The sequence below is a fragment of the Anguilla anguilla genome, chromosome 10 (genome assembly GCF_013347855.1).
Source record: "Anguilla anguilla isolate fAngAng1 chromosome 10, fAngAng1.pri, whole genome shotgun sequence".
Taxonomy (NCBI): Eukaryota; Metazoa; Chordata; class Actinopteri; order Anguilliformes; family Anguillidae; genus Anguilla; species Anguilla anguilla.
This window is the reverse complement of record NC_049210.1, coordinates 24,975,197-25,001,668: the sequence shown is the minus strand read 5'-3', so window position 1 is coordinate 25,001,668 and position 26,472 is coordinate 24,975,197. Positions and strand designations below refer to the sequence as shown.

The following is a 26,472-nucleotide window of genomic DNA, read 5'->3' as shown; positions in this document are numbered from 1 at the left end:
TCGGTGCTAATCGTCGGGTCCCGTCTTGAATTATAAACTGCCGTTTTATTCTCGCCACTGCCCATCTTTTCATTTAATTTGAAATACACCCCTTGTCTATGGAGTAGCCACCACAAACATGACCGGCTCCATAAATGTTGCCTAACTGAGTACCCAGCGCGAAAGTATACAGCGCGAAAATAATGAAAAAACAGACACGACTGTTTACAATGAAATGGCAACTTTATTATGGGGTTGACAGTACACTGAAAGCTATCCAAACTGCAATTAATATTTTCCAAGCTATCGTTGCCTTCCACTGCTCTTCTGACAGCAAAAAGGAGAATTCAATTGAAGTGGCTAGCTCGCAAAAAGTTGCTGATATTAGCCTACTGGTTAGTCTAGATCATAATATTTCAGTAGCCTACTACTACTCAGTGTGAGCATCTACCGACCGGGTTCGTTCGGTAGACAGAAAAACATCAGATTTTCAACTGTAGTCTATGTAAAATAGGCGAAATATAAGTAACAACCTGTACCTAGTTATGTAGAAAAAAAACGTCCTTGTTATCCTCCGGAGGTAATTCTTTCAGTACTTTCGCGATTTTCGCCCAGTGCTAGCTTTAGTTGCTACGGGGACATGTATCTGCCACTGCATAGAGATTAATGGAACTTGTCTTTACTTGAGATCATATTGTAGAAGTGTCCCGTCTTGTGTATTTCAGGTTAATATGAAAAAGGCTGGTCCCTACTAGCATTTCTAGCGATCCGTTACATATTCACAGTTGTAACCCAAGTAGCAGGAAGCAAAATAGCCATTAAGAAGAAGCGACATTTGCACTACTTAATGTTCGCGATTATGGAATTAATTAGAATATAAATATAACTAAAATGTATATGTATTAAGTAAGATTTTTTCCCATTTAGACAGTTATGTGTAATTTTTACAAGACTTGCGTTTAAATAGGTAACGGAGTCCAGTCCGCTTGATTAAATATGAAATAAATGCGGTAGCATTTCAGATGGTCGATAATATGCCCTCTCACTCTCACGTTATTCCCCTCAGGTTTATTACCGGAATTTTACCGATAGTTACGGCAAAGGTTAAAGGTTATGGGTCAGATGTCGTCACGAAGTGCATCCCACTCATTTAACTGTTTCTCCGTGCTACTGCACTTCCATGGTTCGGAGTGCATAGTCCCAAGCATTGCCTGGAGTGCGTATTCCGGAGCACGGTAGTGTGGAGCATGGAAGTTTGCGGTTTGGGACACAGCCTATGGTTTTGGCTCCAAATCGAGAACATGGCCGAGCCTGCCATTGAGCTTCAAAACGTGTTTTACAGACCCACGGAGAGGCAATGGGTGACGTCACAGTAGCTTTGTCCATATTTTTTACAGTCTCTGCTTTTAGGCCTAGGGAAAAATTGGCACTTGGTGCATTCCATTTGCTTGACCCTTCGCTAAGCCCCTCCCTAGAATGGTCATTGTCCAATCCTAGGTTAGCAACCGTAACTAGACGTGGGTGGCCTGGCAAACATTTTTCAGACGAGAGCAAAATGCCGAAATCGCGTGCCTACGGAACCTGCAACTCCGACAGTAGGTATCCCGAATGTTTAGAGGGGCAGTTGTTTTTTTGCGTTTCTGAAGCCAAAAACACAAGAGGAGAGATGTGGATTACACAGTGTGGGAGACCTCATTCACACCTAAATCCATCCAAAATCAACAAGAACACCTTTGTCTGCAGATGCTAATGTTAGCTAGCAGACAGGAAAGCTGGCTGAATAATAGCTAATTATACATAAAAATAAACTAATGCAAATGAATGGCTGACAGTATTCCTTCAAATTTTTCTTTCTAATAATCTTATTTTTTATTTTTTAATGTGGATGCTCCGTTTGGGCAAGGATCCACTCCAAGGATCAGCTCGGAAGTATCCTGGAATATACTATACGCGTTATGTTAATTTTCTGGTAGAAATTTAATAATGAAAGCAATAATAGGAGCCAGGTTTAAACGTTATCCTAAAAATAAATAAAATCATATATTGGCTTACCCTGCAGTGCAAGAACATTGTTGCTCCTTTATATAGTGGTCGTGCACATGAACTGCCAAAACGTGAGGTGCCTGACTTTTGCATTGTGATCTGTGCGCTTTAGCCTCTATTTTAATGTCATTACTGTCACTCTTCCAACAAATGATATCATGAATGTAGCCTTCGAAAGCATATATTGCAGTCCTTTCTGTCTCCTTCTCTCTGATATTTGAAATGTATTACTCCAGAAATCTGTAATAATTTCCTTTGCAATATCTCTCACTGGTATAATTGATAACTCCATATTTTGATATGCGGGTCTGAAAGCTTGCCAGGTGTAGCAACAGTAACCAATGGGGGGCGGGACTTAGTGAATGGCCAATTGTGTCCTCTCCTTCATGAGCACTGGAGTCAAAAAAAGACTGGGTAGGTGAAAGCAAGCAAAGTAGTATTTCTACCTTGCATTAAACTATCCAATAATCTCTAAATGTCACAAAGGAAGTATCTGTGTTACTGACTGTTTGGCTAGCTAGCTAAGTTAACTAAATGACCATGCACATCGATGTCATCAAGCTGACATTATTAATAAACAAGAGAAGTCGTTATTTCGATGGTGATTAATAAGTCATGTAATGTCACAATGTATCGAACGTTACATTCATGCTACTAGTTTAACGTTACCTACACACTGCTTAAGTTAGTATAAAAAGAGTATACTTACCGATGAGATGAATTGATAACGCAGTTTATAACGAGGTTAGTTAGCCTACTAAATAAGAAATAGTGGCTTGCTAGGTAACGTTAGCTTGTGATAGTTGGAAGCGTCAGTGTTGAACGTCACTCTACGCACAATGCGGGTAAAGAACACTGATCTCAGACCTGCTGTTTTCCTATAGTGCGTTCACGTTTTAACCAACAGATGTTGCTGGTGAGCTTTCCAACCGAGCCACCCCGCTGCAACTGTATTTTAAAAAACATCTTAAAAATACATTTAAAAAAATAAATAAATTCCCCGATGCTTAGGCCCGGCGGGGGGTCAACTTAGGCCCGGCGGGCCGCCGGGCTTGCAATACACTGGCGGAAACCATAACTAACTTGGCTAGCTTTTTACTAAAATAGCATTGACTTGAGGAACCCCTGTACTAGGAAATATTTTGTTTATCTCAGAACAGACCAAACTAAAACTTACCCAGAATTCAGCCTCCTTCTTACTGAACACAGGTTTTTTCTGTGGTTTTTGAAGCCCCCAGGAGCAAAATATTATAGAAGTTAGATAGTTTGACCTTATTGTTACATGTTGTAACAATAAGATCAAACTATCTAACTGAGAGGTATAATGAGAGGTATAAGCCAACATGACAATGGCTAACGACTTGCTACATTGCAGGATAATGTGGAGAATTAAATTCTGATTCTGGAGAGACCTAACCACTGTTCCTCACAGTAATTTTGTATATGAGGTTTGTATTTATTGTGTTGAAGTATTCACGCTCTATTTACATGTGTGAATAGTTTTATATGTATGCCCATGTATTTAACTTAATTGCACCTTGCCATTTGTGTGTATAGAGGTTCCTGGAATATTTCACTTTGCCCCCTTATCTGTGGAGTGTTACACCTTATCGCAGCAACTGGTAGCCTTTAATATTGATTGTAATTTGTGTGTAGCAGACGGAGTCCTTTTTTGTGTAGTGGCATTTTCTATCTGGGCATTATGCAATACCCCCCCCCCCCCTTTTGGGCATTGTATTTTATTCTCTATTCTGGGCACTGACATGAAAATACCAGTGATTTTTAGGAAATACAGTTATGCCTTGTGTACACTACACAACTTTTAAAATACTTTAAAAATCCTAACAACAGAGAGCATGTCACACTTAAGGAAAAATTGCTGCTATTTTCATCCTAGAAACTCTCACACTACACGACTTACAAAAGACTGGTAATCACTGGTAATCACAGAGGGTTTCCTGATCGCAATAAACTCGATCTTGGTGTGCTGTGTTGTCACAACAAGAAGTACATGCAGCACATGTGCATCCAAGGATCTTCGCCTGCACAATGGAAATGAAAGACGACAATCGGCAGCAGATAGTGCCGGCAGTTGTCTGTGCGCTAATGTGTGCGGAAACACCGCTTAAAAAAGAAAAGAATCTGGACAAGAAGATGGTTGGCAAGCCAGGGACAACACGGTCTGTCCCTCCTTCAAAGAAAGTTGGAGGTAAAATGATAGCGAGCTAGATGAACTATTTAGGCTAGCTTTGATTGAGGAGAACAGGGTTGAGTCACGCTGATTGTCACAGACGTGCTGATATAACAAGACCAGTTCAAAACCTAGTATATGGCTGGACTGGCCGACCAATGGTGTAACTTCAAAACTCGGCCGACCAATGGTGTAACTTCATCACAGACATTCGCGTTTGTAGGGCTGGCCCCGCTGTTGCGGCCCAGCCAAAAAAAGAAGTTCATTGCAAATACTTGTCCAATATAATATACAGTCTAGATAAATAAATAGATCAGCTGTCCAATCTATACACTTGATTAAAGCAGATTGCGGAATTCTTGTCAATATATTTGTAAACTCGTCTATTGTAGACTAACTTCAGGTTAAAGTGCACAGCTAAATTATGACTAATACAAAGAAAACAGCGATGCTTGTAACTATTAGGTTAACGTCTGCTAAATTAAACTGGGCTAATCTCAACAGTAAATTAGACCTCTTGCCCTGTTAATGATAGCATCAGACAACTAACTACACCACCTAGCCAACTAGTTAGACTTTACACACTTTAGAAAACACAAAATTCGAGTTCAAAAAATTTCGCAATAATTAAACGTTACTTTGGGACCCATAGACTAACGGTAACTTTATGTAACCCTGGCTTCACACCCATCAGTAGCAGTTGGAGCAGAGTTTGCTAGCAAGCCATGAAAATGAATCAGTCACAACGGGAAAACAGACAAATAAACGTTAGCGGGACAAAAAGTCTGTAAATTACCCACTCTACTTTTACCTGAAATCTAACGATGTGTGATCTTGAAGGCTAACGTTAGCGATAACATGTTTGTCGTTAAATTTGGCTAACTTGCCGTTTATTTCTCACAAAAGAGAAGAAAAGAAAAGCTGTTTATGGGGGTAGTACCAATCGACTTACGTTGAGCTTCTTTCATATGTTTCTTGATTCAATTTAAACTACTAGTTTATTCCTCTTTATTTAGATATCTTCCCGTTATAGTCAGTTTAAATGGTAGCTAAAACTAAACCAGGTTAATACCTGGAACCGACCGACGTCACAGACATGCGCGGTGTAACTCAGTCAGTCAGTCAGTCACAGACATTCGCGTTTGTAGGGCTGGCCTCGCTGTTGCGGTCCAGCCAAAAATAGAAAATATCACATTTGATCTAACCATGTTACAGGCTACAGCAATGATATCAACCTTATCTCCCCCTCAGACATAAGAATCATTATATTAAGCTCAATAAAATCACTCCACATGGAAAAAACTGTTATGCCTCCAAGTGACTTAGTTCACCAAGTCCACTATATAACCAAATATCTATAGGCTGTATGCCGAAGGCTCATTGGCTGTTGACGATTCCACCTGGAAATACGTTTTTGTGTGTTTTTGTATCACACGATACACAAACCATGCCTTAAGACTTAAGGTAAAATCAAACCAGTTTGATATTCTCGCAAGAGTCGCACATGGGCTTGCGACTGGATCGGGTGAGTCTCTGACCATGTCACATTAGAAGACTTTTGGTCACGGGCGCATGCACCGATCAAGCAAAGACTGGGGATTTTTGATGAGATTCTCTTAAAGTCGGACTAAAATTTTAAATACTGTATCATTATTTATATTCTATACCATTGCAAAGTTGTTTTTAAATGGTTTTAAAATGTTTTTTTTAATGATAAAAATGTATACTTTTGGACATATCACAAAAATGTTACTATCATGTTACTATGGAGGTCGGATACTGCTTGGCCGGGGTCGAGGGCATACTCCTTGCGTTTTGAGTGACAGCTAGTGGGCGGACCATCTGAAAATGTTGACTGTGACAGCCATCAAGATAAAATAATAGGGTGACAGGCTACATTTCAGTAGATAAGTAAAGCTAAATGAGTTGTCATATTGCACAAAGTCAACAAATCTCCATAGCTAGCTAGATAAATAATTTGTACTTTTTTTGCAATGAAATACTGAGAGATTGCATATATACAGCAGGTTAAACTATACATGTGCTGGATCAAAAACTTCTTGACCACAAGTTCATAAAATCTAAGGGCGGATATGTAGAACTACTATACAATTATGAAGCAAAAACGAAGCAGTGTACCCAGCATCTCCAAATCTATCCAAAATGTCTAAATTATGCATTGCAGTAAAGCACAACATATTCACGTATTTCACTACATATCAACTGTTTTAACTCAAGAAACTCACTGTTGCATCATTTTCAAGTGGGAATTACAAGCTTTTCATCAGTACAGTGGTCTAAAGTATCTAGGGGTCCAGAAACATATCCAGTCTCTCCAAAATGAATAAAATGCTTTATGTCCACTATAAAGCATATACATGAGCCCCTTACGAAGGTTTAAGATGAAACGTTGCTATCAGATTAAAAAATGATGCAAAAATATTGTCACACAATGCGGTACAGTACCTAAATGTGTAATAATTAACTCTTGTATGTATTTCTATAATCTGTACTCTTGTATGTTTTCTTGTATGGGGATGGGACGACATGAAAACAATTTTCAACCATCCACCACGTTTTGGCAATGTTCCAGTTGTAGATGAGACTGCAGGGAGGGGGTGCCTTTAAATGAACGACCAGAGTGACAATGGTGGTGCTGCGAAACAAAATGAAACTAAAACAAGGTGTTTCTGTTTTTAACTCATACTGTGGTTGCAGTAGCACTGAATGTCTGAGTTCAGTAATCTCGGTATGCTGGCGTGCCGACCACTAGGGGCTTTGCGCTAAGAGGTTAAATGTGAATATTATATGCTTCTTGGAAAATGTTGTCATGCAGATAATGAAGTATTCTATGTATGCATGTATGTACAGTATCTACAGTATTTTAGAATCAGAAATGTACAAGAGCTTGTACATTTCGTAAAATGAACTTGACAAGCAAATACATATTCTTTCTAGCGTGGAAGTGTTCATCAGCTGTTCAAAACATTCATTTAAATGTCTTCTTCCATGAGGAAATTTTTTATGTGATACTTTGATGTGACATTGCGTTCAGATGGTACTATGAAAAAACACAGGGCCAAGTTACTTTAAATAATTTAGGAAACATTGGGTCGCAGCATTGCATAGGAATATGGCATGTTTAATTTGTGTGTGCTAAGATAGCCAATAATTTTTCTTGTAACTTGGCCTAATTTTGATATCAGTACTTTTAACAGCAGGCCTAGATTTAGCAAGTTTTAAAGACTGATAGACTGTGCTTTATGTGAGTAACTTGGCATTTTTTAAAAGTTGAAAACATGTCTCTCTTCAGATATTATTTCTTTTTGTACTGTGTTTGTTATTGTGTTTGATAACAGTAATGCATATAAATGTAGGTTATGAGAGGCATGCATACACATACATACATGCAAAAACACATACATTGTAACCAGTCCCGAATCTAGACTACTGTGTGGGGGGCAGACAGCGATTTTTTTTGGGGTGGGGGGGGGGGGGACTTTTTTCCAAGGCACTGTGTGCCGTACAGTTTACAGGCCTGCATTGCTCAGTGATTTAAAAAAAAATTGAAGATCATTGACTCAGTATTTTCCATGAAATGTTATGCACATGCTTAATTATGTGCTTGTGGTCAAGTGATTAATATCAGACTCAGAGGTTGTGTTACCGTAGGATTCTGCATTTTTTACACAGATAAGAAGATCCAAAACGGAGGGAAAAATACACTGCATTCTACAAACGCAGGTATTGGTCTGAAATTTGTGGTATTTATTTATAATATTTACCATGGGCGTAGGACCAGTCAAAACTGAGGGAAAATGCTTATTTTGCCCTCCCCCAATTTTTTATGGTTGTCAAATGTCACTTTTCATAGTGCGCCAACAGACTCACGTGGTTTTTAGCCAGGCAGGGCGCAGTGGTTGCTACCAAGATTCTGTTGTTTATGTATGTAGGAAAGGCCACGATAGGTCTGAGTGACTGTCAAGTTTATGCTGCAAAAAATGTAGACCTTTAGTAAATGAATGATTAACACTTCAGTGTTCACCACTCCCTGCTTAGAGATGGTTGCTATATACTATTTCCCACAACATTGTCTGCAACAGTATAGCTGATATCGGAAAAAATGTATTTAGCAAACTAGCTACAAGTAACAAAACTTCTGTAGGTAGTTAAAAGTTGCTGTTGGGGAACTTTCAAAACTGACGCATTATCCTGAACGTTTGGAGGGGAGAAGATTATTTTTATTCCATTCCCCAAGCCAAAGACAAACACGGAAAAGTGTCTGTTGTGGATAAAACCTGGACACATGCAGTCAACATTGCAGACCGATATAGCTAGCTACATTTGCATGAAGCAAAGCAATAATCTGCCTATTAATAACATTAGATAGCATGCCTAGTGTAAAGTTATCAGAGTATTTCAATCAAATCAAAATTTATTTGTCCAATGCGCTGTTAACAATACAGTTAATTGGCAATGAAATGCTTAACGTTAGCTATGTGAAGGGAACACATTGCTACTGGTGAAATGATAAGAGAAATCCATCTATTATCTATACCTGCTTATCGTGGGCACAGAGGCATCACTAGGGGGGCGCGGGGGATGAGGACCGCACCGGATGACACCATCAGAGGGGGGTGACACTGAAATGACTGGTGTTTTTTTTTGTGCAGTGTTTTGTGTAGCGATGAGTTGAAACAGCTAATTTCTCAGATTCAGTCGTCTGCCAGTTGATTTAATTAGCGGTATTAATGTGACGAGAAGCGCTTTGTCATTTAAATGCATAACATGCAATTTGTTGCGCCAGCAGCCCCCCCCCCCCCCCCCGGTGGACAACATCCAACAGCAATCACTATTCACTTGGTTAATTTAGCCAGCAAACTAATCCACTAATTGTTGCTGAAATTCAAAGGAGTATTTGTGTGCCTTCTTAACATAAGCATCCATAAGATTTTATTATAACCTATAAGATGTTGTTTTGATGGAGTAATACTGCTAATTATAGTTTAGAAGCCATGTGATGCTAGCTCTTGTGCTACCTAATGCTAACTTAGCTAGCTAGCTCTTTATAGCTACCTGTACGTATAGTACCAATTTCTCAGTGAAAGTAAACGTTGTGTTACTTAGTGGTCCATATTACAGTTGAATCAGTATATGCTGTGTCATTTACATATTCATTTGGAGCTTTATATGTGGTGGATTTGTCAGATATATTGTTGTATATTGTATATTGTTACAACCACAGTAATTAGCATATTCTGTTCTCAAAAGTCACCAGAAATAAACATTTAAAATGTCCTCCCGGTGAGCATACCCCTAGACCCCCTTACCATTTTGGTGTCCCCCCAGGTTCAAAATAAAATGTATTCAAAATGTTATTTGGCTAACAAAGCTAATGGTCAACAAAGTGAGCTGTGCATACACGAGTTGGGAGAGCTCGAGCCCCCATTTATCACATAATTTAGTGATGAATAGCTCAGTGGACCTGGGTCTAAAAAGGTGAACCCGCATGTGGATTACGGTTATCCTTATCTGAAATTTTACAGTATGAACAAGGTTTACTGTTTAGCACTTCCACTTTGCTTTATAAACAAGCGCAAATCCGCAATAGCTGCGACCGCACACGCGCATGCATCCATGTGTGCAGTCATCCACGCACACACCCTCACACAAACACGTGACCTCTTCTTTGGCTCATGACCAACCTTTCCACAAAATCTTGTGCAAATCTGTAAATCCATTCGGGACATGGGCATTGCTAGACCCCTTTTACTGGGGCACATGCCCCAGTATTGATCTACTGTGCCCCAGTAAAATCTCACGTTTGAGTTTTAACAAGCTCCTGTCCATGCCAAATTTCAGCCTCCTGGGGAGAAAACTGTGGCCACTACAGGGTGGGACACTTTTTGAGGACCAACCGACCAACCAGCTGACCGACTGACAGACAGAGCTATACAGCTGCGGTCACAGCTAATAAAAAACAATTGCTGAGACACAAGGAGGTGGCCCAGTTCGAACTATTGAGACCGGCATTATCAGAAACCCAACACAAATCTCCTAAAAAAGCATTTTATGTACTCACTAATTTGACAGGCATCCGACGAGCCTTCATTTACAAAATTTTCCTGCAATTTCCTTCAATTTTAGCTCCTGAGCTCTGACGCTCTTGACAGAAATGAGCCTGTAGCCAGTCCATTCAGTCTCTTTTGTCCAATGCTGCTCGTCAGATAGTTCTTGATTAATTTTTCATTCATTTAAACAGCACTTTGCTGTTGCTACTGTAACAGGCAGTGTCATAACCGCAGTAGCCTACACCCCTCCTTGAAGGTTACTGGATGATGCACAGTTTTTGCAAGTTAGGAGACCAAGGTGTGTGTTGACGATCTCAGTTTTAACATGGCCTGAATGAATGCAGTTGAATAAGGGAGGTTGTTGATATACCCGTGGTCAGACATGCTTTTTGACATGTTTGAGTTATGGCATTCCATCTCTGGCAACTTGTCTACCTTTCTCTCCTGGTCAATTTTCTTTTTTTTTTTGTTCTGAGTTCCACTTTTTGTGTTTATTAGGCATTTAGCTATTCTTAGTTATAGCTAGGACTCCTCTTTGCTATCTTCCTCTGCTAGCTAGCTGACCTTACAATTTGACCGCCAAAATTAGCTAACAGTTGTGACAAATAGACACTTGACATTGGGCAACACTATACACAGCCATATTCACCAGCAATCTTTGCATATCAGAAAATAACAGTAATTCCAAAGAAATGACCAAAAATAGTTTAACTAATGTTTTCTGCAGAATGGGCATATAGGTTAAGTTTGACATGATCACAGACTATTGTACAAAGAAAGCATGTTAACCATGACCGAGATGAGTTATTATGCTTATGCTTATTGAATGATATATAAAACAGAGTGCACCGTGGACGTTAGGATGTTTTCGCTGATGTTTAACAAGTGTCTCAAAAGCAAGGGCCTGTGCACAAATGTATTTTTGTTCACATACTACTAGTTATGAAAGTGTTTGTAATGTTTTTATAAAGTGTTTTTAATGTTTAATGTTGGTACGTTGGTAGAGGATAGGTCTAGCTAACATTAATTTAGAAATGTGTTTGCAGGTAGCTACAGTAGCCTAGTTAAAAAAAGTAGTAGAACAGTAAAAATACAACCGTGGTCAATTTATCGTTGTCACTTTTTAAAGTCGGACTGAAATTGCTTTGTTTATATTTTGTACTACCCTTGGTGGTAAAATAGGCAGTGTCAGCTGTATTATCAAATCATTTACAATTTATAATTTTTTGTTTTGAATTATAGAAATTGGTGTTTTAAAAATCACTGCGCCACCTACTGTGCTTTTTTCCACATTTTTTAAATTGCCGCTTCTTGACGTCAGGAAGTGGTCTCATTTGCATGCAGCCTATCACAGTGTGTATTTGCTTATGATTGACATTGAGGGCTAGGCTGCATTTACCACTGTCAAGTCTGGCAAACATGACACCTTGCAAGTGGCATTGTTGTGTTGAAGGATGCACAAATACTGACTCACTACACGCAATCTCAAAGGACACAAATGTAAAAAACAAGTGCGTAGAATTTCTATCAGGTTCATTAGTGTCAAACAACATCTGCAGTCTGCATTTTAAAACAGACGACTTTTTGAATTGGGCGCAAAAACAGAGTGGATTTTGCAAAGAACTGCTACTGAACCCTGGAGCAGTCCCCACTGTCCAGTAGCGGGGTTGTCTCTGTGTTGTGTTTTCTTGTAAAGATGACACGACAACTGCTGCGCGGGATCTGCATGTATTGCTGTACAGAGCGATAAAAAGATTGTTGGAAACAGGTTTGTTCGCAACTTCGCTCTCAATGGCGCGATAAATGGATATTGTTGGTAACAGGCTCGCTCGCAACTGCGCCAGTTAAAATATCCAAAAAGTATTTTAATGTATGTATGTAAAGCACATGTACTTTTCCTATGCGGTACAAAATAAAAGAAAATATATATTATTCTGAGAATGGCACGGTATTATCGCTTCGGCTAAGGCTGTAGTTGACTAGCACCATATAGCAACTTTAGCAAATAGCTATAATAAAAAAAAATGCACAACAGAATGCAACTTAAAAATATGTTGAGCAGTCCCCACAATTCGATCAAGCGCAGTACAGAGGATAACCACAAAGTAAGTTTCTTATATTATTATATTTTGGTATAATTACTGAGTGCATGAATTACCTTTGCCTGGTTTACAATGAGGACAGCTAACAGCTACATTCGCTAATGTTAGCTGGCATTGCTGAAAAGCAATCTTAGCATCAACATAATTATCAGACGGAATATAAAGCAACAATTCAGGAAAGCCGAATATTATTTATCTAGCTAGCTATGGAGATTTGTTGACTTTGTGCAATATGACAACTCATTTAGCTTTACCTGTCTACTGAAATGTAGCCTGTCACCCTATTATTTTATCTTGATGGCTGTCACAGTCAACATTTTCAGACGGTCCGCCCAACCACCGTTTATGTCAACCTAGTTTTCCATCCCTGTTTGGAAAATAAATTTGCTCTCACTTTCAAAACAATATTTAGGGGTCCAAGCAGCGAAGCTGGTGGTGACACTAGTCTGACGCCTTTTTTAGCTTCGGCGTGGAAGCACTGCAGCTCTACATACATGCCGGGACATCTAAGTGTTACGACATGCCATCTAAGTGTTACGACATAGTAAAGGCCTTTATGGCAAGCGGCTAGGACACATCCATGGCGACGCAACTAACTCCGACAGCGTCTCTTAGCACAAAATTGGCTGTAAGTTATCAATATTTTATACAATCATGATATTCAGTAGATATGTTTGGTGAAGGCATATGATCATGGAGACAAAACCATTTTAAAATCACTCCATAAGGGGCGCAATAGTGCCAATGCTTGGACCCCTCCCAACGCCGCTTGCGGCTTTAATTATTTTATATTTTCTCCAAGCTCTAATATGTTTTACATGCTAGTCAATAGTGGTAGTCGTATTTGAAATAGTGAAAACTGAAAGGCACTGTGAATAAAACAGCATGCTTTTATTTTCAAAACAAAGTTATTTCGCTCTGGATAAGAGTGTCTGCTAAATGCCTGTAGTGTAGTGTATTTGAATTAGTAATTTAAGTCCAAATACATAAATATATACCTCAAGTTAAGTGAAAGTGTTTCCAGGACAGCCATCTTTTGCTGATGGAAATGCTAGAACTTCCCTTGTCCCCCCACTGGGACACAGTGTCAGAAGCACTCATGTCAGAATCTGGTAATGGCTGCATTTAATTGATTCTCAGGGCATGTTAGCTCTAGTGTTTGCTAATCATAAATCATTTCATTATATCTGTCACATGGTGTCCTAGTGTCCAAAAACCTGCATACAATACCTTTCTTATAGTGTGCATTATTTACCAACCCATAGGAAAGCAAAATCCAAGAAGAGATCTCATAGTTGTTTCTTTCATTTCTCCCAGACACAAATGAGCCATTTTTAATACTAAGGTGAGACCAAAGGCTTTTTCTCCTATTTCTCAAATTCAACTCAGGAGAAACAACCGCATATAATCTCATTTATGTCTTACTCTGATCAAAGCAAGAGATCTCTAAATGATCTTAAATAAGTCTAATTTAGGTCTCCTGAACATGGGACCATGAGATCAGAGAAAGAGCTCAAAGAAAACTCAGGACTCCTAGGATCTCATGATTCTTCTCAAATATGTCTCAGTTTTCTCATAGTGACCTCATGAGAAACAACCGCATCTCAATTCAATATCCATTCATCTTACTGAAGTCTCAAATTCATTCTCTCATTGGCCCTCATTTATCAATCTAACGTAGAAACCAGTGCAGATCCGAGTGCAGAAATTATCTTACGACAGGGTTCACGTGTGATTCATGAAATGTTCATATCTCGCCAATCACAGCATAAGAATGATCGGGCGTTGATAAATGTGGCAACCTTAAACAATCGTCATTTAAATATCACGCCCCTATATATTCTCGGTTTAGAGGCCTCGCCCCTAGAGTCAAAATAAAAGAGAAATTAATCTCATAGCCTACATCAAAACCTTTTAACCCCGTTAATTGCAAACAATTTGAAAATAACTATTTATGTTAGGGATATGACACAGTCGATGTAGGCCTTTGCAAAATTGAATATTTTGCCATAGACTACATATTTTTAAGTGATGAATATGTGGCTCCATATGCTTAGATGCCAGTCAGAATATGGTCTAATAACAATTCTCCGACTCAGCCAGATTTACTTTGCTGCACCGCAAGTCCACGCTATCATGGAAACTTGCGTACACGAGTTGAGACTTGACCTGAGATTTGATCGTAGCCTCCGCTCATGTCCAAATTGATAAATGCCGAGCTTTGCGTGGAAATGACCTTACTCCCATGTGGTAGGGGGGGCGTGGTTTGTGCGTTGGCTGCAGAGAGAGAGTGGGCGGGGCGGCTCTCGGACTCTGCGCCACAGCTGTTGCTAAGAGGTTGCTAATCAGCACCGCTCTTTAAATGTTTAATTGTTTAACGATGTGCTGATTACCTTGACAGTGAGCCTGGGTGTTTTAAAAGGTGTTCGCGGAGGCAGACGGGTGGCTGGTGACGGAGGAAGTACGGCGCTACGGCGAATGTACTGTGAAAAACCCATGTAACCAGATGAACGAAAAGCCGTGTGTTCAGCTACAATAAAAAAAGAAGTGATTACTTCAAACTCGTCTCTCTCTCTCTCTCTCTCACTATACGCGAGCGGTGGCACTCACCTTGCCACATCCCAGTTTTCTGTCGTACGTTTGTTTCGTAAATGAGGGCCATTATCTCATCTTTTCTCCTAAGGGGGTTTTAGGAGCAACAATTCAGATTGAAGTGATATCAAAAAGATGTACAATTGAGATCTTACTACTTTCTCAAAAGTTAAGAAAAGACTATCCTGGGGAAAATATTTTTCCTTTGGGAAAGCAACTGCGATGCTGTTAGTGTGAATTAGGGAAAAAATTTAATTTGTTGTCTTTTCAGAATAAATGAAAATATGGAGTCAAATGCAACACCTATTAGGCCAGAAACATACCTTACGTATGTACGGCAATGAAAATGACAACGGTGGGCAGTTGCACGACAAACACAAATCCTGGCTTTGGTTTAGTTTTTCTTTGGTTGCCAGTTTGGCAATTCTTTTTGTTCTTGAAGATTTCTATTGTTCGGGTGTTTTTGGACAGATGAAAGGCAGTAAGCTATGCTTTCTGTTTTGTCTTGTCTGTCCACTACATGAGCAGTGGCCACCCCCAGCCCTGCCTCACAATAGCCATTCTTCATTCCCCAGCTGCTGGGCAGTTTCCTGCCAAGCATTTTCCCTCAACTCCATGTCACAAACACAAAGTCTATAAAAGCTTTATATAACCACAAAAACCATTGTGCCACAAAATAAATAATATTCTAAATGTAGTTTTAATAATTTGTTTCCCTGTTTTTCCGCTTTGGCACTTTAAAATGTTTCTCATGCCCATGCATGCTCATGCCAAAGACTTGCAAGAACCCTATGCAAGAAAAGCCCTGTTATATTGAGCTATACTTTTAATAGCTGTTAAAAGGGATATCAAAACAAGTTCTCTTTTTAGCTACATTGTACAGCAAAGGGAGAGTCCTATACTTACATGGAGGACCAGTGAACATGATGGAGAAGAGGTTGATTCCCATGGTAACAGCATAGAAGATGGGAAGGGCCTTCAGGCCATTAGGCAGTGGGTTGTCCTACAGAAAGTAAATAATTTAATCAAAGATGGACCAGCATTTTATATTTATAGAAATCAAACATAAGATAGTGGCAGGACTTGTGTCTTAACTTCTTGAAGGAATATGTCCTTCCTTAGCTGGGCGCACACTAATCTGATTGGATCAAGAACATGAATACTGTAAAAATTTCTATAAAAACCGGGTCTGAAATAGTGGCTAATCTCTAATTATATCCAGGGAGTGCTGTGTGTGTATGTAAATAAAGTCTCCAGTTAAGGCCAGGTGGGCGGAGGCAGAGTTATCACATTCAAATCTACATTTATAAAATTTTCCTATGAATTTTCATTACAATATAAATACCTGTTGTAACCATAGATATAGCTAGTGCCGCCAGCTTTAAAAAATAATATCAAATCAAATCTTTAACATTCTGCACCGTTATCACAGGAGATCTGAGCACAATAGGTAGGTTAGCTAGGTCCATGGCACCTAGGAGAAAATTCAACCTGAAGTTCAAATTGAAATTCTGAGGTATGCCTAACAAAACTCAGGGGAGACTGCTGCAAGACATCTCAATATTGATGCAAGATGAATCCAATATTGGAATCATAAAAGACAGCTTGGGTGAGTCGAGGGGGGCATAAAAAGTGAGTGTACAACTAGTGGAGAAGGTCCTTGAATGCCAAATATCATCAAGTGTCTATGAAAATGATCAGAAAAAAAAGCAATGGAGATGAGTGAAAATATCAGCAAAACTGTCCAAACCAAGACTATTGCAAAGTGAGACATAATAGTTATGGACGAAACAGCAGTCAGGTTTGAAATGGTCTCACTTACAACCAATGAACAACAGTGTGTGAAGAGTGTCCCTTTGAAGTCAGCAGGGCGCAAGAGAAGCTTTAACTGTGGTACTTGCAGCAAGGGCCAATGGTGCCAAGCTTAAGCCATATGTGGTGTTCAAAGGGGCTATTCAAGAAGTAAAGGCAATACAGGACATCACCAAGATCATAGTGGATATGTCTGGAAATAGATGGATGAATGACAGCCAAACCACCTACTGGCTTCAAGGAGTGGTAGACAAGTTCAGTTTCACTCAGTGACTACTGGCCAAGGACTCTTACCAGCACATTAGCTGTCATTTTAAAATGTAAATGTAATGTATCTGTTCTGCTCATCACCATCTATCATTCATCAAGATATTCCTCAGGGTTTATAGATTAGCTAGCTGAATTGTGGTCAGAAGTCTCCACTGATTTTGATAGTGGGATTATATCTTGGGACTTTAACTCCTTCTTTATGTATTTTAAACACAAGTCTGAGTCTCAGTTGAAAATCTGTGCATTGCTAGCTATGTCATGGGTTAGCGCATCCACTACTATTATTAGTCAGCCTAAGGTTGGCTTGTGTGAGCATGGCTGACATTTCAATAAAGTATCAATAATGAATGTCAATAAAGGCTGGTAATGTCGACATTAAAGGCAGACTATGCAGGATATTTTATTTGAAAATATTATAAAATTATAACAATATATGTTATGGCGACCTGATGATATGATATGGTTAGGTATGCAAGCAGGTAGGGCAGTAGAAGAAGAACACAGAACGAACAACATGTAACCTGCTAATATGGTCAATAAAGTTATCAGTTTATTTCGGATAAGAGACCCAGTTCATCATCGCATTAACAAACAAAACAGAAGAACCCAGCAGTAGATTGCTTAGGCACCTGTATCTATTGGCGAAATTGCTGAGACAATTTAGAAACAATGAAGTGGCTAGTTAGATAGCTAACTATATTAACAAACATTCTGTCAGATTATATTCATTGATTTCCCATCGTAGAAGACTTTAGCGACAATAAGGCTGGCTAGAATAACGTTAGCCTAGAGGCTAACAGTTTGACAAAAGGAGAGAAAGAGAGCGACCAGAGTGGAGAGCGTCACAGCCAATCACAACGTGACATCAGAAGCCACGGAAGTTAGTCACGCTACGGGGCGGGGTTTTGAGCTAAACTGGGCTGGGAATTGTTAGGATGTGGGTGTTGAAAGTGACCAAAGGAGATCAAAGGAGTGGAGACATCAGCTGCTGTCTATTCTGTCCCTGCCTCCAAAGTACCAAAAGTCAACTTGATAAGCGAGCAAGTGTTGAGCAGTTGCGAGCGCGTAGGGAGGGTCGAGCGAGCGCTCGTCACAGCCCCGTGCTTGCTGGACCACATTTGTACACGCAGAGCACAAATGCTCCCTCGCAAGGATGATTTTTCCGCTCGCGGATACTGTTCTGTGCCCTTGCAGAGCACAAATGCTCTCTCGCGATGATGGTTTCCGTTCGCTCGCGCCTGGTTTTTATATGCACGGGTTTTGGTACTATATAAAAGCAATAAAGCAAATCCAGGGAGAGGAAAATGGAACAGAGACCATGAAACAACGGGAACCTCCGTTTTATTGAAGGTTCCGCGTTTTAACTGTATAGTAAGCTAATACTGTAACAGGGAAGCTGTAGTAGACGTGGTTAAATGAGTCACACTGAGGTGGACATATGGACTTCGTAGTTTAGTGTCTTTTATAGTCCATGGTACCTACACTGGTAATTCACCAGCATTTATTTCAATCGGGAATTGAATTGCATGCTGTTTAGCTGTGTGTAGCCAACTTCACAAATAAAGCTAACAAAGTTGCCAACAAAGACTCCCCGTCCTCATCAAGATTCACTGATGATAAAACTATGCATAACTGCCTAGGGATCGGTAGTTCACCTGCATTTGATACAACATGCATGCTATCTAGCTATATGTAGCCAACTCAGGAAAATAACAATGTAATATTACATTACGTTCTATTTGGTCGCCGCTTTATCCAAAGCGAAGCACAATACTGCATACCGAAGGACGTTGCAACAACTACAGAACACAGGTCAGATAAGGTAGCTACAATTTGCATAAAGTACCAGATATCCATAGCCATGAACATATATGCATTATGTTGTATTTGAGAAAATAAAGAAGGCTAATATTAGAATAGGATACAGATAACTCCATGAAAAAGTCATTCAGGTGTATTAGCTAGCAATAATGTACCTATGGCCTGCTAATGTTACATATTCCACACATGATTCCGTGTTTACATCCCAGTTATAACTAAATGTCCAGAATAGCTAAATACAGAACAAGGAAACACACAAAATAGCTGCACTACAGAGTACCAAAACGATGTTCTCGCACATTACCACATTGTCTGGCAAGCTAGACTTCTGACAGAGTCGTCTGTCGGCAGACCATCTGAGGCTGTGACTACCACACTGCTACGCATCCGTCAATTCAATCCAAATAATTGCAGATATTTTCTATTTCCAAAACACCGTAAATTCTTTTGTCTGTTTTGTGAAATAACAAAACATTTTTTAAAAAACAAATCTAAATAAATCTTCATATCAGCCCCAATGCTTTATCTTGGCTATCAGTTTAATTAAACTTAATTTTGCGAACTAACCAGCACAAACAAGCCAGTGATTTGAGCACCGAGGACAGCCCACATCAAATAAATCAAAACGATGAAGATCGGGGGCCAAAGCAGATGAGAGTAGGGCATAAGAGAGTGTATCTGTGGAGCAACGACCCTTAGCACACAGCTAAGACAACGCAGGAGTGACTTCGGGACAAGTCTGTGAATGTTAGAGTGGCCCAGCCAGAGCCTGGACTTGAACCCAATCAAACATATCTGTGTAGCAACGATCCCCATCCAACCTGACAGAGCTTGAGAGGACGTGCAGAGAAGAATGGGAGAAATACCCCAAATACAGGTGTGCCAAGATTGTAGCATCATACCCAAGAAGACTTGAGGCTGTAATTGTTGCCAAAGGTACCTCAACAAAGTACGCAGTAGAGGGTCTGAATGCTTATATAAATGTGATATTTCAGTTTAAAAAAAAATTGCAAAAAATTGCAAAAAATTCTAAACCGGTTTTCGCTTTGTCATGGGGTATTGTGTGTAGATTGATGAGAATAAAAATGAATTTTATTCATTTGTAATGTAACAAAATGTGGAAACATTGAAGGGGTCTGAATGTGCTGTATGTGCTGATACAATGTTGTGCTATTGAATCCATCCTGTTCACAGATATCCCGTGTATCACATGTAGGTACACTCGGTCAGTCTGTGCCATCCAAATGGAAATTACTTTCTTTAAGAACATGCAGCGCATCTGACGCACATCTGATGACATCATCAGTACACACTGCATTCAAGATCCTTATCACACTCCACGGGTCCCCCCCCCCCCCACCCGGTATAAAAGTTAGGGACAGTAATCAACTCTAGCCGCGTTTCCACCAAAATTACCCGGAACTTTCAGTCCCAGGAACTACTTTACCAGGAACTAAAAGGTTCCTTCAGCCAATGGTTGTCTGCGTTTCCACCGGGGTCTAAAGTACCGAGAAGATTAGGCAAATTAGCCCACTGACGTTGTCGTCGGTCCATCTGTCATATGATTTCTTCTGTAACCCCATACTACCACCGAAGTAGCCTACATTATTTTCTAATAACCGGGACAGCCCGGAGGGGTTTATTCCACTTATATACAACGGGTTACCAACAATGACTATATATGGTTACTTTTGTATTTATTGATTTTCATATATCCTCTCAAACACATTCATTAACAGCAGAAAACATGCACACGTTGTAAACAATTTGCTGTTTTATTACTTTCTCGTCGTCAATTCCATATAGGCTAATCGCAAAATGACAAGAATAGAACGAAAACTCGGACTTGCGTGAAAATGTAAATTAGTAGTGGTACAGCCACCGTTTGCTTTCCTTCGAAGTTACTGCTAGCCGAGCAGCGAAGTGTGCCCTCCAGATGCGAACCATGCACCATAAATGAGTCCATAGTCTTCCTGGTCTTTTCGTGGAATTGAAAAATGGCAGTAAAATTGAGTAAAATTACGGCAGTCTGAAAAAGCTAAAGGGAAGATTACTAGAATTAACCTGTTATTTTACCCGGATAAAAAGTGCGGAAGGTGATTTCCAGTTTGCTTGTACTGTATCACCAATGTTAATTATGCAGAACTACCGCATAGCTCACATAACTGTATCAAACGTTTTGAGTCAATTACAACGGGCTAACAAAGAAAATCCGGAAGAAAATATTCAGCAACCGAATTAATCCGTTTGAATGTTTTGGTAGCCTACGTAATATGCTGTCCCAGCACGAATGCTTAGCATTTTATAAAACGAATACTAAAGCAAGAAAAGAACAGAAGAGCACACGTTATAATTCCAAGACGTTGACAGGCTATAACCAAAAGTAGGCTACTGCGCCGCATAACATACAAGTTTGATTTGAAGTTATTATGAAAATAAATTGGTTTGCCGCTGCATATTTTCAAACATGGCGGGTAATGGCGGAAAATAAATACAACACAAATGCTACGAGTACTCGACCAATCAGAAATGTTCAGCGCTGCAAGCTCCACCCAAAAGGTTCCTGTACTTTCGGAAAGTACTACCCCCCGAGCAGGAACGTTTTGGGGGGTAAAACAAAGCCCCCAGAACTAAATTTAGACCCTAGTTCCTGCGGTGGAAACGCACTGAGTTCCTCAAAAGGTTCCTAGTTCCGGGGTATAGTTCCTGCGGTGGAAACGCGGCTTCTGTCTCTCACCTCTCTTCTCGCCCTCTCTCTTCCTGCGTCCTCTCCCATTGTCCCTTGAGTGCCCACATACTGTGGAACTCCTATGGGCCTAACTCGAGTTCTCACAACTCTGTAGAACTCCAATTCAAAGGGCTTGCAGAACACCTAAGATTGTGGCAGTCACCGATTTATCTAAATGCAAAGACAAAGTCACTGTACGCAGCAACGAGGCTCTGCCGATTTAGCTCGCCTGCGGCGACTAAAGCCTGATCCATCCCACGTGGAAATCAGCGCACGCCCGACGCTGCGCCAACTAACCACAACGAGCTCCAGGAAGAAGAGCCTTGCTGACGACCAACCGGGGGGGACAACCACATCACCGTTGCTACGAAACAAGGATTCGGTTTGTGTCGCGCGCCCCACATCTGGAAACCTCCACAATTTCACAATGCCAGGACTGTTCTCTCCAGGACCCCACAGCGACCACCGGAGGCCGCTACCTGCGTGAATGGATGGACAGTAATACTGAGCAAACTTTCCAGGCAATAGTTTAGCTTAGTTTGCATTGAGTTTAATGGCAGCGGCGGCACCAGTTACGCAAGGCTGCTAGCTGTATCTGGAACTCCGGCACATATCAGCTGCAGTAGGCTATATTATACCATTATTAGCCTACTGCACCTGCTATATGCACAAAATTAGCTAACTAAAGAGATCGGATTCATTTAGATAACCGCTACCAGAACTGATTATAATCACAAACACCCCACCAAAAATAAATCAGCATTATAAAAACAAACTGTAACTTAATGTTTTTGAAGATATATTGCTAACTTAATCTTATTGGCATTAGCCTACTCTTGACTGGAGGTTTTGGAAGGTATCCTGCATTGAGACTAACGTAGCATGAATGTTACTCATTGTGAGTCGAATGTTAAAGAATACATAGGAATAATGACACAAACAAGCATTCATATATTTTGTGATACAAATATCTTAATTTCAAGTAATTTACAGTGAAATTGTCACGACAATGTACATACAGATCCAAGCTTAATGTTGTTTTCACTCCACCGATTCCATTAGCTGAGAACTGGGACTCAAGTTTAGCTAGCTGACATGCACGAGACCAAGCTGAAAGTTGAATGAGAGCATTCCTTGTATGGCAAGCCATTTTAGCTTTAATTCTTTTCCAGAGGATATCACAAATACAGTTCTAACTAGTTGGAATTCAAATTCTTGATATCAGAAATTCAATTGTAACTAGTTATAATTCAAGCGTTTTCCCCATTCAGTTCAATCATTTTTGTTATCAAGAATTAAATTTTAACTAGTTAAAATAGGAATTTTTGATATCAAGAATTGTATTTTAACTAGTTAAAATTGGACATTCTAATTAGAACTAATTAAAATTGAATTCCTGACATCAACATGGCCGTGATCAATGTGGATCACACTGCAGTGAATATACTAGATCAGCTCCAGAACCTCATTGCAGCATGGCAAAAGGCAAAATGAGGTCAATGGTCAGTTTTCTGTGCAGTTTTTTGTAACGGACAATGCCTCAAACATGGTAATGGCCATGGCTGATGGTGGCTTTGTGCACATCAGGTATATGGCTCACTCCCTGCACTTGGTAGTTTCAAATGCTCTGAAACAGTGCCAAGGAGTGAGCCATGCCATCACCATCGGCAGGAAAATCACAGCATTTGTGCATCGCTCAAACAAGGCCACTGTGAATCTCCACAAAATCCAGGAGGCCTCCCTGTGAATGACCTGGTGCATGACATGTCCACCAGGTGGAATTCTACATTCCACATGCTCCAGCGGCTGCAAGAGCAGAAAAGGGCAATCATTGCCATGGGGACACAGATGGATTTAGGGGGCTCATTCTCACACCACCAATGGCACATAGTGGAGGCCACAGTAAAGATATTGCAGCCTTTTGAGGAAGCAACCCGCAATGTCTGTGAGGATGTGCAGGCTCTCAAAGCTTCCTTTGGTAACTTGATAGCAAATTAAGCAGTGCAAGCTCTGCCAGAGGCTCATCCTTGGAGACACTGCTGGTTGAACGCTTCCAGCCAATCTTTGATGACCCCACTGGCCCCTACTTTAAGGCCACCCTCTTGGATCCCAGATTCAAGATCATGCCCAAGTGACTTCTCAGTGAGTCAGACTGTAATAGGCTGAAGGCTGATGTTGTTTCTGAGGTGGATCACAAGGTGACTCAGCTGACTGGAGAACCTGCTACTGCAGCTGCAACTGTTATTGATCTGTCACCAGGTACGGAGCAAGAAGAGGGCACTCACAGCAAAAGCCTCTTTTGGGGGGCTATGCAAAGTATGTCAAGGAAATCTGAGACATCTGTGTCAACTCACCTGTCCTCCAGTTGTGTTGTAGATAACTACCTAGCAGAGTGCAACACAGAGTCACTGTCCTCAGATCCAGTGGTCACCTACTGGTCAAGTAAGGTGGTCACACATCCAGCACTGGCGTACGTGGCTGTGAAGTATTTGACCTGTCCCCCAACAAGCATCTCATCAGAGAGAATATTTAGCACAGCAGGAGATGTTTTGTCTCCCCATCGCTCCAGACTGCTCCCAGCTCATGTGCAGCAGCTGGTTTTCACCAAATACAACTTGGGCAAGTTTGAGTAAATGCACAAAGATGTATACTATTTGTACCCATACATTAAGATGGGTGCTCTTTCAGTTTGTCATTTATTTCATTTATCAAAGGAAGGTTATAGGTCAAGAAAAAGTCTGAAGGGTCTTTGAAAGAAAGAAAAAAATTGAATAGGCAAAAAAAAAGTTTATATACTGTAACTGGTTAAAATTTCCAATGCAAAACAGAATGTTTTCATTTATAAAGCTGTTTTATCCCAGTCCAAACTGCTTATTCATTGACCATGTTAGGGAGGTATAGCCTTACAAAAAGAGCTCAGTGAGAAAATGTTTAAAAGACTGTTTTGATTTATAAAGCTTCATTTTCCTAGTTCAAACTGACTGGTCAGTGTCCCCCAGCTAGTTTAGGGGGGTTGGTGGTGGGGTTCAGATGGTTTGCAGTGCAGTCTATCCAAACTTAGTTCAGTAGGGAAAAAAAATAAAAATAAAATAAAACATGCAAAAAAAAGTTCATGTATTACTGTTATGTAATTACTGTTGTAAAGTAGTAATTCTCATTTCCCTGGTGAACTGCAGTAACGTTAGCACATCAAGAAATGTGAACGCAGCATCATTGGAATTTAAGATTATTCCCTTCAACTGAAGGATATTTTTCTATATATCTTTACTGTAAATAGTTTCTATTTCCAATGCAAAACAGAATCTTTCAATTTATAAAACATTTTTTTCAGTTTCTGACTGTTCAATGTCCCCCAGTTAAAGGGGGGGGGGGGGGTTGGGTGGGGTTCAGACAGTTAATAAAAGTTAGTTTAGTTAAAAAAAATAAAACTAAGAGAGAGAGAGAGAGAGATGAAAAGTACAGTATGAGGATGTGGAAATATATCTCAAAATTAAAGTAATAAGATTTTCATTAAAATAAATGTCTGTTAAGTCACTATCTATCGCTGAATTAGGTAACACAATGGTGATTGAGCCTATTATTATATTAATTTATATTATTATTGTTATAATAATTTATGATTAAAGAACTGGGTGTCTGTGGCGACATTCCTGGGAAAAAATCACAAGCGGCGCATAGTTAGTGACGCGTTTTCCATCACCCATCAGTGGTTGGTCTGCCAGAGAGGGTAGGCGGAGCTAACGCAACAGGCTTGCTCTTGAACTCACTTGTGTGTGAGCGGTGTACTGTTTATTTCCGGTGTCTGCTAGCGTTACAATAACAGAGAAAGGGAGGGGGGGTTATGGGACCCTAATAAGTTTTTGTGTAACATGAGAGGTCATATTATTTGTTGATGTAGATTTCGTATTACATTTGATGACAATGTAACCTTACTAAATTACATAGCTATTTGCACAGCTAACGCTAGCTACCGGACCATGTCAATAAAGGCAATATTAGTTTAGACAACGTTTGCCACAGTATCCATCTCTCATATCAGGTAACGTTACATTAGCTAGCTAGCTAATGTAATTAACACAATCTAATGTCAGCTAACAATTAGAAAAAACGCTAGCTAACGCTGCAACATTCTAAAACCGTTTAGTCTCGTTGCGAATCATTGATCTGAACTGGCCTTAACGTTACCGTTATTTACATTGCCATCAAGTTCATCAATATATTGATCGGAATAAAGCCGGGGTATAGGTGGAGCAGAGCCGGGTCTGATTTCTGTGTAAAGATGTCAAGCTGGAGAAAACTGAATAAAAGAATACAGCAGTATGGATTAGCGTTGTTATTATTTTATTACGCTTCCTCATATGTTCCTTCAGCCTTGATGCCCTTTTTTGATGAAATCTCCTTTGTTTTTGTTTTATTCTTCTTATTCTGATTGCTAATTTAACACCCAGCTCAGCTTTATTCTCGAACAGTTTAGCTAGCAAAACCAGAAACAGTTGTTTCAAAAATATCACACAACAATCATTGACGAAAAAGACTGTTTATTGTGCACGAGATACATAATTGCACGAGCCGCAGCGAATCCCGCGAATTCTTCTCTGCAGTGTAAAGGTATTCACACCGGGCAAAAGGTGGATAAAGAACGTTTGTGGAAATTGATCATCACTAATTCTACCCCAGGTCTGCTACAGCATTTTAACCTGGCTCGGCAGTGTAAAGACAGCTTAAGTTAGCCTAATGTTAGACAATGAATATGTACGTAACGTTACTTGTATAACAATCATTTTTTATTCAGTAAATAATAAGTGTAATAGTTGGCGTGGCCCAGGTGCCAACTGACTGACCTCACACAGGCGACACTGGTTG

General features: G+C 40.0%; 1 protein-coding gene across 1 annotated transcript in view; it reads right to left on the bottom strand.

Moving 5' to 3' along the window:
- The window catches only part of LOC118206733 (sodium-dependent phosphate transporter 1-B-like), a 320,116-nt gene that overhangs the window by 218,650 nt on the left and 74,994 nt on the right, over window positions 1-26,472 (bottom strand). The window contains exon 5 of the mRNA XM_035379759.1: window positions 15,885-15,981. Coding sequence (XP_035235650.1) covers window positions 15,885-15,981 — 97 coding nt within the window. The remainder of the gene's footprint in view (window positions 1-15,884; window positions 15,982-26,472) is intronic.